Source organism: Chinchilla lanigera, unplaced genomic scaffold, assembly GCF_000276665.1.
Source record: "Chinchilla lanigera isolate Chin_1 unplaced genomic scaffold, ChiLan1.0 scaffold00144, whole genome shotgun sequence".
Lineage (NCBI taxonomy): Eukaryota > Metazoa > Chordata > Mammalia > Rodentia > Chinchillidae > Chinchilla > Chinchilla lanigera.
The window spans coordinates 2,287,571-2,298,187 of record NW_004955545.1 but is presented as its reverse complement, the minus strand read 5'-3'; the positions used below and the strand labels follow the sequence as shown (position 1 = coordinate 2,298,187).

At 54.7% G+C, this 10,617-nt stretch overlaps 1 protein-coding gene across 1 annotated transcript in view; it reads right to left on the bottom strand.

Annotated features, from left to right (window-relative positions):
- Lmna (lamin A/C) overlaps positions 1–8,112 on the bottom strand; it is a 20,907-nt gene extending 12,795 nt beyond the window's left edge. The window contains exon 1 of the mRNA XM_005411648.2: positions 7,539–8,112. Coding sequence (XP_005411705.1) covers positions 7,539–7,894 — 356 coding nt within the window. The 5' untranslated portion in view covers positions 7,895–8,112. The remainder of the gene's footprint in view (positions 1–7,538) is intronic.
- Between the last annotated feature and the right edge of the window lie 2,505 nt (positions 8,113–10,617).

Below are 10,617 nucleotides of genomic sequence, written 5' to 3'. Positions count from 1 at the left end.
CCCCCGTGAAGTTCTGGCTGTCTTACACCTTGAAATCACATGGTAGGTGCACTGGGCTGAACCTTCCCACCCAGACACATGTGCTCACAGCTGGCAGAGCCCAGCTTTCGCATGTCTCTCTTGGGTGTGGCGACTGCCAAACATGCTCCAGGTCTGAGGCCTCTCAGACCTCCTTTGAGAGTGGCCAGGCTCCCAGCTGTCTTTCCCCAAGACAAAGCCAGGTCTTAATTCCAGGAGAAGGGAGGGACTGGGGCAGGGGGCACTAGTGCTGAGGGGGGACAGAGGCCTGCTGACATGTTCAGACACAACTCCAGCGGAGGCGCTGGGCCTGGCAGGGGGCCAGGCCTGAGTCACAGCTGCTGGGTGTATCAACGTGGCATTGTACGAAGAAGCTGGGTCCAGAGGCGAGGGCACTAGAGTCCTGGACACCAGTTGGCTGGCTTCTTCACCTGGCTTCCTCTCCAACTTTCCTCACAAAGTCCCCTGCTAAACTCCACTTTCTGTCTTCCTGGTCTAGTTCTCTAAAAGTCATTCCTGTGTTGTCACAAAAATGCGAGGGTGTGGCCTGGGGACAGACCAAGAGAAACAGGGGCAGGGAGGTAGGAAGGGATGGCCCAAGGAGGCAGAATGTCCCGAGACAGGAGGGATGGAGGCCTCTGGCCACAGGATGGGGCATCCAGGGATCCTCACAAGGAGGCGACTCAGCAGTCCGTCTTGAGACTCATTACCTTCCAACATGGTAACCCGTATTTAGGAGAAAGTAGGAGCCATCCCCCTAGGTCAGGAGAGGAAATGGGGGAGGACCTAGGACTTCTGGTCCCACTGCATTCCAGGGAAGATGCAGTGCTGGCTGCCAGCCGGCAGGGGGCGGCAGCGCCGGAGCCTCCTCAACAGCTTCCTCCCCACTGAGGGAAGAATCTCTAGCTTCCCAGAGCCAGCGCTACGGGGGCTCATTCGTGTCGCCCTCTCCACTTGTGCCCCAAATGCAGGCCATCGACCCTTGATAATGCAACTTGAAGGTAGTTATCCAGGAAAAGCCACCGCTCAGCCTTGTCTCCCTGGCCTGGAACGGCTTCGGTCTCCTGTCCACGCTGTGCTCTGCGCTCCACCGTGACTCAGCTCCCCTGGCTGGACCGGGATACTCGCCAGAGAGTCCTGGCTTTGACAAGCAGGAGTCTGGCTTCCTCTCCCACAACCAGACGGCGGGGTGGGAAAAGCCCTCTTTCCAAACTGTCCCCTTTCTTAAAGGGCTGTTAAGAGCCTAGACTTGACCGCCCAGCCCGAGGGGGAGCCCAGGCTGGGGGAGCTCTGGGTGCAGGAGGGTGCAAGGTAGGCAAGTCAAGGTCAGCGTGTGCCGCTCGCTGCTCCAGGCACGCGGTGTCCCGCTGCAGGGACTCCTGCCTTCCCTAGGGGCTCCCTTCTAGCCCTCCACGGGTCTTGCAATGGGAGGCACTTCTGTGCCAGCCCTCCGTGTCCCCTGCCTGAACGCCTTGCCACTGTTCCTACCAGCGTGGAAAACAGCACACACCAGGAGGGTAATGTCACGATAACTAAACAAACTGTCTCAGGAAATAGAGCAGAGTGCTAGTGTTTTTGTCTTTTTGAGACAGGGTTTCACTATGCAGTTTAGGCCGACCTGGAACTCACTTTGTAGCCCAGGTTGGCCTCGAACTCGCAGAGATCCTCCTGCCTCAGAGTGCTGGGATTACAGGCATGTGCCACTCTACCCAGCGTTTGTTTTGTTTTGTTTTTGTATGTGTGTGTGTGTGTGTGTGTGTTTGCTTTGAGAAAGGGTTTCACTTTGTAGTGCAGGCTGGCTTTGAACTCACTAAGTCCAGGTTACCCAAAGCAGTCCTCCTGCCTCATCCTCCTCAGTGCTGGATTGCAGATGTGCGCCACCATGGTGCACTAAAAACACTAATGTTTTTAGTTCCACTGCTTGTGGGAAATAGTTCTATTGAGGACAGCCCTGGCTACTAATTACATTCACATTGATTATATTTGACTTACCTACTAATAGCCTGGTATTTTATTTTATTTTATTTTGCCATACCGGGGATCGAACTCATGACCTTGCACTTGCCAGGCAGGCGCTTATGCCACTGAGCTATATCCCCAGCCCTGTAGCTTGGTATTTTAAAGTACTGGGTTTTTCCCCCAAAGTTTTGTAAAAAAAAAAAAAAGAAAAAAAAAAAGAAAAAGTTATGTATAGGTAGAAATTCTCTATGATGAATGTGATTGTTATGTATATGTAAAATGTACCAATAAAATCTAATTTTAAAAAATAGCCGGAAAAAAAAAAAGGACTTTTTTTTCACTTTGTGGGTCATTGTACTAGTTTGAAACCTAACGTTCTCTGGAGACTGTCTCTTCTAACCCCCTTTCTTTTACAGCTGAGGAAATCTGGAGAGGGGAGGTGACTAGGTCAAGGTCACACAGCAACTTAGAGGCAGGGCTAAGCCCTCAACTAAGGACACTGAGGGCTGGGGCTTTTCCACTATCTCACACTACCTGGGCCACCCTGCCTCTCAGGAAAAAGTCTACAACCTCCCCAGGTGTCTCCAAGAATATCAGCACTCAGCCTGCCTTAACTTCAGACCATTCTGGGGCCAGGTGGTGAGAATGGGGGGGACTGTTCCTAGGGTCTGGGCTTCCCAGGAGCCAGACTTGGTCTTTCGGCTGCAGCCGCTAGAGGTAGTGAGGGGCTGGGGAGCGGGGAAGCGAGGCGGGGAAGGAGGGGCACAGTTGGTAGCTGAAAGGAATCTTCCACCAGTTGTCTCCCCAGCTGTCCCTGGCTTCAGCTCTGATCCTGAGCTACTGAATCAGGACCAGGAGAGGGGGCAATGGGCACATCCCATGCAAGAGGAAGCCTCAGACTCCCAGAGGCCTGGGGCAGGCACTAGGAAGGAGCCCGGTGAGGAATGATTCCCATTTCTCTTAGGTTCCTTAAGTACTTCTCAGCCCCCAGGTTTCGCTGGTTTAGCTGTACCTTCTGTCTCTATCAGAACGTGGACAGGGAAGGGGGTAGTTTAAGGAAGTAACATGAGGAGGCTCCCTCAGATAAGGGCATCCCAGAGACCCCCATCTCCATCCATCCATGGTCCTGCCAAAGGGCACAGCCTCCTTACAATCCAGGCGGACAGTTCTCCTGAGAAGTCCCAGAACAATCTCAAGACACACAATCACCAGGCTCCCCAAACTCTGTCTCGTAATCTATGGCCCAGTGGGATCCTGGTCTTTCCAGGTACAGGCTGGGACAAAGGGTATCAAGAGTTAACAGGCCCACGCAGGAGAACAGAACATTAAGATGCCACCAGTCCCACAGCAGAATCTCCAGGCTGCAGGAGTGAGTCTCATTACCCCTCCAGGTCTTCAATTTATCCCTAAGCGTAGAGAAGTGAGGGTCAAGGACAGGACTACCCAACTTAAGCTGGCCATGGTAACACATACCTGTAATCCTGGTGCTAGGGATACTGAGACAGAAGGCTCATGAGTTTGAGGCCAGCCTGAACAACATAAGTGAGAACCTGTTTCACCAAAACCAAAGAGAGAGAGAGGGACAGAGAGGAAAAAAAAAAAAAGTATCCAGCTGGGTGTGGTGGCGCACGCCTGTAATCCCAGCACTTGGGAGGCTGAGGCAGGAGGATTGTTGTGAGTTCGAGACCAGCCTGGGCTACAAAGTGAGCTCAAGGCCAGCCTGAACTGCATAGCAAGACCCTGTCTCAAAAAGACCAAAAAAAAAAAAAAAGTATCCAGTGGGAAGTCAGAAGGCTCATGTTTAAGTCCTGACCTACCATCCCTTGCTAGTTGGCATGGGACATGCCTCTACTTTTTTTTTTTTTTTTTTTTTTCCCCTCCGGTACCGGGAACCGAACTCACGACCTTGCGCTTGCCAGGCAGGCGCTTTTGCCACTGAGCTAAATCCCCAGCCCTGCCTCTACTTTTTGATGATCTCTGTTCTTGTCTTGATAGGAGCCTGCATCTCCCTGCCGGTCTGCACTAGGGCTGAAACAGGCAGGCAATCCAGGAAGTCGTCGAGCACAAGGGCCTGATGGGGAAAGAAGCGCTTCTCCTTTGTGGGCCCGGGATCTCCCCATTTCTGACTCAGCCTTCCTCCCACAGTTCCTCATGGGAAGGCACAGGCCTCGGCATGGTGCTGCAGCCCCAGCTATCACTCTAGATCACTGCACTCTAATGACTTGTGCACAGCGTGTGTCCAAAGCCCTGCTTCCAGGCACTACCAGAGGGTCTACGGAAGGAGGCAGGAAAGGGACCCTAGGATGCCATGGGGAGAGGGCAAAGGATGCAGACATTCAAGCCCCAACCCTCTCTTTTAAGACATCTGCTATCTCCACTCTGTTTCCTGCTGTCTCTTTTTTTTTTCTTTTTTTTGGTTTTTCTCTGGTACCAGGAACCGAACTCACGACCTTGCGCTTGCCAGGCAGGCGCTTTTGCCGCTGAGCTAAATCCCCAGCCCCTCTGCTGTCTCTTGTAAAGCCACCCTGGGCTGGCAGAAGGGGGGCAGCACCTGACTCATCCACCCAGCTGTCCTGCCTGGGGTGGGGCCCAGACCCCAAGCTTAGGCCCCAAGTGCCCCTTCCCGGTGCTTGCAACCTTCCCATTTGTGCCTAAAACCCAGCCCAACAAGGAAGAGCACCCCTAGGTGTGTCAAGATATCCGGGCTGGGCCAAGGATTGCCCAGGGTCTTACAGACAGCTCTGCACCCAAATCCACCCCTGGCCCTGAACTCTGAGCTCTAATTAAACATTAAACCAGGCAACACCTTTTTTCCTGTGAGGGGCTGGGACGATGCCTTCCTTCCCAACTCTCCCACTGGGTCCCTTCTCCACTTCAGCCTGAGCACAGCAGATACAAAAAGGGGCAAGCAATCCCGGCTCCTCCTACTGTAGACACAGAAGGCGACAGACACCTCAGGCTGAGTCCCCTTGGGTCTCCACCTCACCATCCACCAGCCCGGGGTCGAAGTGTGTAAACCTCCCCCACCTTCCGGGAGCCCAGCCCCACTTAGGATCAGTGGGAGAGAAGACAGGCAGGTGGCTAAATATAACAAGTACACACACCACCCCCGCCTCTCCCCCACGTGCGCACACACTGGCCTGGTGTCCCAGGCCTGGACAGCTGCACCATGAGGCAGAGAAGACAGACTGGCAAGGCCTGGTAAGCAAGAGGCTATAGACTCCCTCGGCCTATGCCCCAAACAGTGTTTTCCCCAGATCTGCTAATAATGTCCTTCATACAGCTAGCAAGGGAGTTCAGATTACTGAGGGGACTAGTTTAAAATACTATTCACTCACTTACTGGGCCTGCCCTACCTTACTTCCTGTCTGTCTTGTTACACTGTTCATATTTTTAAGGGAAAAGACAAATGATCCCTTTTAGTGGGCATGAAGTTTGAATCCCAGTCGCTTAGGAGGCTGAAGCAGGAGGATTGCAAGTTTGAAGCCAGCTTGAACAACTTAGCAAGACCCTGTCTCAAAATTAAAAAAAAAAAAAAAAAAAAAAGGGCCAAGACGTAGCTCAAAAAAAAAAAAAAAAGGGCCAGAAGCCGGATGTGGTGGCACACACCTGTAATCACAGCACTCTGAGAGGCTGAGGCAGGAGGATGGAAAGCTTGAGCCCAGCATAGGCAATTTAGTAACTTAGTGAGACTCTGTATCAAAAACCTGGCTGGGGATATATAGTTCACTGCTAAAGTGTTTACTTTCTATCTCTGGTACAAAAAAAGAAAAAGGTTGAATCTATCTCCCTACACAACTTCCATTCATATCAGGAGGCTGTGGGATCTGCTGTGCCACCACCTGAGGCTGGGGGCTGGTAAAGGGTAAGAATGGCCAATCAGGGTTACATAAGTTCCTTTTTTTTTGTCTTTTTGAGGCAGGGTCCCACTATGCAGTTTAGGCTGGCCTTGAGCTCACTTTGTAGCCCAGGCTGGCCTCGAATTTGCAATGATCCTCCTGCCTCAGCCTCCTGAAGGCTGGGATTACAGGAGTGCACCACCACACCCGGCTGCGGCTCTAGGAGGAGCAAGAATCTGGAGAAGATTCTGCAAAGTAAAAAAAAAAGAAGCGGGGCTGGGGATTTAGCTCAGGGGCAAAGCGCCTGCCTGGCAAGCGCAAGGTCGTGAGTTCGGTTCTGGTACAGGAGAAAACAAACAAACAAACAAACAAAAAAAAAACAAAAAAAAAAAAAAAAGAAGGGAAGTCAAAGCCCACAGTTACTTAGGGATCTCCAGCACTCTCTACCCTAAGTTTCCATTGAGAAAAGGGGAACAGGAGAAGAAAACCAAATCACTGGGCAATGGAAAGAAAGGGCCTAACCTTCCAGACTCCCAAAGGCCATTTGAGAAAAGAAGGTGGAGTCAAGTAGGGTGGGGTAGGGTGGGGCAGGGATGGGTGTAGTGGGAGTGGCCTGAAGCTTCCAACGGCTGGATTTCAAAAATGTCACTGTACTCCAGCAGTTTAATAAGGCAAAGATCAAGACATCAACCGCCAAGAGGATGGGCCAGACCAAAGATTGCTAGGGCTTGGCTGGGAAAATGACAGTGGAGGGAGGGAAGGGCAGAGCCCCTGACTCTCAAAAATATCAGGTAGAGGGCCAGGAGGATGGGGTGCCCCAGACCCGGCCATAACAACTTCCTGGGCCCAGCGCTGCCCTTGGTCTCCCCCCTCACTTGCATTCCTGGGCCAGGCAGGCCAAGGGCTGTGGGAGCTGCGGAGGAGACGATCTCCTGGAGCTGTTCTGTTTTTTTTTTTTTTTTTTTTTTGGTTTTTCTCCGGTACCGGGAACCGAACTCACGACTTTGCGCTTGCCAGGCAGGTGCTTTTGCCGCTGAGCTAAATCCCCAGCCCCTCCTGGAGCTGTTCTGGTGGGCCTGACCAAATCCAAGAAAGATCCCAGACACATGGTGAGTGACGGAGAGCTTCCCAACCCTTAGGAGGAAGCCAGGAAAAGATCACGCCAAAGGGGTCACCACTCCACCCTCTGCAGAGGACAAAGGGGGCCACCCTGCCTTGGTGACCTCTCTCTGCCCACTGGACAGATGCCAGGACTCTGTCTCACTGGGTATCATGTATTCAGAGCCAGCCTGGGTGAAGTTGGCACGGTGCCAAGCCTGCCAAGAAAGTTCTAACGCGACCCTTTCACCCATCCCCATGTGTTCTGGGTGTCTAGAGTTCAGAGACCCGGTAGGGCCTGTTCTGCGTTGCTCAAGCCCCTCCTCGCGGCTCCAAAGAGCTGTCAAATCCCACCCTGACAGACTGAGGGCCAGCCACCAGCCCCTACCTACCCGCGATGTCCCCGCCTACCCTCTCCCGGAGACCCCCTGCCCTCTCTGTGCGGTCTTGAAAATTCCCTAAGCGCTTCCAGTCACCCGCTGGGGGCAGTTCCCAGGAGGGAGGGGACTGGCAAAGTTATCGGCTGCCCGGGGCCCTCGGCGCCCTTCCTGGAGCAGGCCGGCCAGAGCGCCGTCCACCGCCCTCACGCCCGCGCCCAGCACGCCGCCACCTGGCTGCACTCACCGGGCTTTGAGCTCCTTAAACTCCTCGCGCACTTTGCCCAGCTCCAGCTGCAGGCGGGCGCGCTCCTTGGCCACCGAGTCGAGGGTCTTGCGGGCATCCCCCAGCTCGGCCTCGTAGGCGGCCTTGATGCCGGACACCTCGCGGCTGACCACCTCCTCCGACTCGGTGATGCGAAGGCGCAGCCCTGCATTCTCCGTCTCCAGCGAGCGCACGCGGTCTATGTAGACCGCCAGCCGGTCATTGAGCTCCTGCAGGTCCTCCTTCTCCTGCAGCCGGGTGATACGGGTGGGTGACAGCGGGGTGGAGGTGGCCTGCGCCCCGCTGCGGGTGGCGCGCCGCTGGGACGGGGTCTCCATGGCCGGCAGGGTGGCAGCGCTGCCCGAAGGGCAGGGGTCCCAGAAAGGGTGCGGGGCTTGGACGGAAGGCAGAGGCTGCTCGGGGGCGGAGCGCGCGGGCGGCTGGCTCCGACCGGATCGGAGATCTGGGCCGGACGCAGTCGGACGTCGGGATCTCGGTTGGCCGGTGTTGCTGCGGCGCTCCCGCGAACACTGAGTCACAGGCGCCGGGGCCCAGCTCTAATAGGTCCTCCTCTGCAGGGGGCGGGGCCGCTGCTCTTAAAGGGGCAGGACCGCACCCTCTCGTGAGCACCCCAGTCTGCGTGGGGCTCTGGTCTTGGTTTCTGCTTGCTCAGCTCTCTTAGCTCTAAGCTTGTCCCCAGTGCCTCAAGCCTTCTGGGGTAGAGGGCAGAGCCAAGGGATGACAGTGGGTGGGCAAAGAGGGGGTAAGTGGGTGCAAAGCAAGGGAGTGGGCCGGACCACAGGGCTAGGAAGCGGAGCGGGGCGGGCTGAGTGGTGCCCATCGAGTGACTCACCCTTCTTCCACCACTGGCCCCCCTCGCCTCCCAGTAATGAGTCACCCCTACCCGCTCCACATGTGGGCCGCCCATTCAACGCTGCATCTCGGAAAGGCGGGGAGAGTATGCCTGGGTTCCTAGAGAAGCTCCTTTATGCTCATGATTTTGGGACAGGGTCAGGAATCTGGGGTTCTTTCCCTTATGTCCTGTTCCAACTTATCTGCCTTAAAAACCAATCAGGGGGTCTTTGATGCAAACAACAGGCCTCAGTCTCCCAGAGAAGGCCAAGAACAGCACCCAGGGGCTGCCCCCTCCCACCTCCTGCTCTCTTCCTTGGAACCCAGGCCTTGGAAAAGGGCCGCCTAGGTCTCTGCCGTCCTACTGTTTACCCCACCCAACCAACTCCAGGACTGTACTTATTTTTTTTTCCAGAACTGTACTTATTTTAATGGATAATTTAAAACAGATACCAGAGTTGTGTGTGCATTCATCATGTTGCCAGGACACCGGGTCCCAGATTCTTGTGGTTCCCAGAAGGGGCTGAAGGGGGAGCAGAGCCCGGGGCTGGACAGCCAGTGCTTGATCTCCATCTTGGTTCTTCATCTTGGTTCCAGCCAGAGAGAGACTAGTGGTAGGGGGACAGCAAAGACCTCATAGCCTTGCTGGCCATGAAGGCCAGCACCATGATGACCTCCACATTCCCCCGTGGCCAGGTCTGCTTGGCAGCCAGCCTGGGGAAGGGCCTCACTAAACAGCATCACCCAGGTCCTGAGAGTCCCCTGTTCCAGGCTCTGCAGCTTCCACCCACCCTCGGGGCTCTGCTTTGCCCAGCCTTCCCCTCTCCTCTAGTTGAGGCCGGCCGCCAGTCATAGCACCGTGTCTAAGAGATGGCCGCACTCAGTTCTTGGTCATCCTGCAGTGGGTGCGGGCGGCAGGGGCACTCCTGCAGTTTATTTTCCTCTGAGGAAACTGGGCAATTCGATTATGCTGCTAACTCCACCAGCTCCAGGATGCCAGTGCTTCTCTGGGACACACGGGAAGTGGGGCTGGTTAGCACTGGGTTCTGGGGTTGGGGCCAGGCCTCCAGGGGGCCCGGGGCTGCAGTGGGATTAAATTAGGGTGAGGACTCTGGGTATTCGTGGAGGGGCTGGGGTGGGGACACTTAGGTTCTCATTTCTGTGCGGGTGACTGGGCAGCACAGTGAGAACCCAGGGTGCAACCAGCTGAGAGGACCCAGGAGGTGGGTTCTGGCTGTACCCTTCTCCCCCCAGAGCACGCGTCCAGGCTCAGCCTCCCAGACAAAACAAACCCTCTGCTCTGCCTCCCTCCTCTGCTCCCTAAACCAGAAGCAGAGGCACGGTGGGGGGACCGTTAGTGAAACGTGAAGGATAGGCTCAGGCTGTTCCCACTGTCTCAGCCCCTCCCGGGCACTGAGCCGCCCTTCCCCTCTTGGCTGAAGATTCTCTTGGCTGAAGATGTAAAGCCGCACTTAACCCTTCCTATCCTAGATCCCCCCATCTTTGGGGAAAAGGTGCAGGAGAAAGGAAAGCTTTCATCCCGGGTTTCTTTGAGTTCTTTCCAAAGGGTCTCCCTTACCACCACCACCAAACTAAATCTGAACTTCAGAGGGGAAAAGTCTTTATCCCGCATATTCCATCCTGACTGCGAACCCCAAATACTGTAAGTCTGCTCGCCCCATGCCAGTACATAGATCACCAACCCCAGAAAGAGCAAGAGAAAGGTAGGGTAGCTGGAGGAAGGGAGCTATGATGGTGTGGTGACCAGGTTCTATCCTGCCCCTCACTCCATGTGTGGTGCTCAATCTGCTTCTCAGTTCTTGGGACCTCAGTTTCCTCATCTGTAACATGGGCGGGGGGCTACCAAAGATGGAATTGAGCCAGGCATGGTGGTGCACACCTATAATCTCAGCACCTGGAAGGCTGAGGCAGGAGGATCACCATGAGTTTGAGGACAGCCTGGGCTACATAGTGAGTTTAAGTCCAGCCTGCACTACATAGTAAAGACCTATCTCAAAAAATAAAAAACAAAGATGGAATTGAGTACCACACGGGAACAGCAATATAACTTTTTTAAAAATTTCTTTAGCTGGGCATGGCAGCACACGCCTGTAATCCCAGCAGTCAGGATGCTGAGGCAGGAGGATCGTTGTGAGTTCAAGACCAGTCTGGGCTACCAAGTGAGCTCAAAGCCAGCTTGAATGGCATA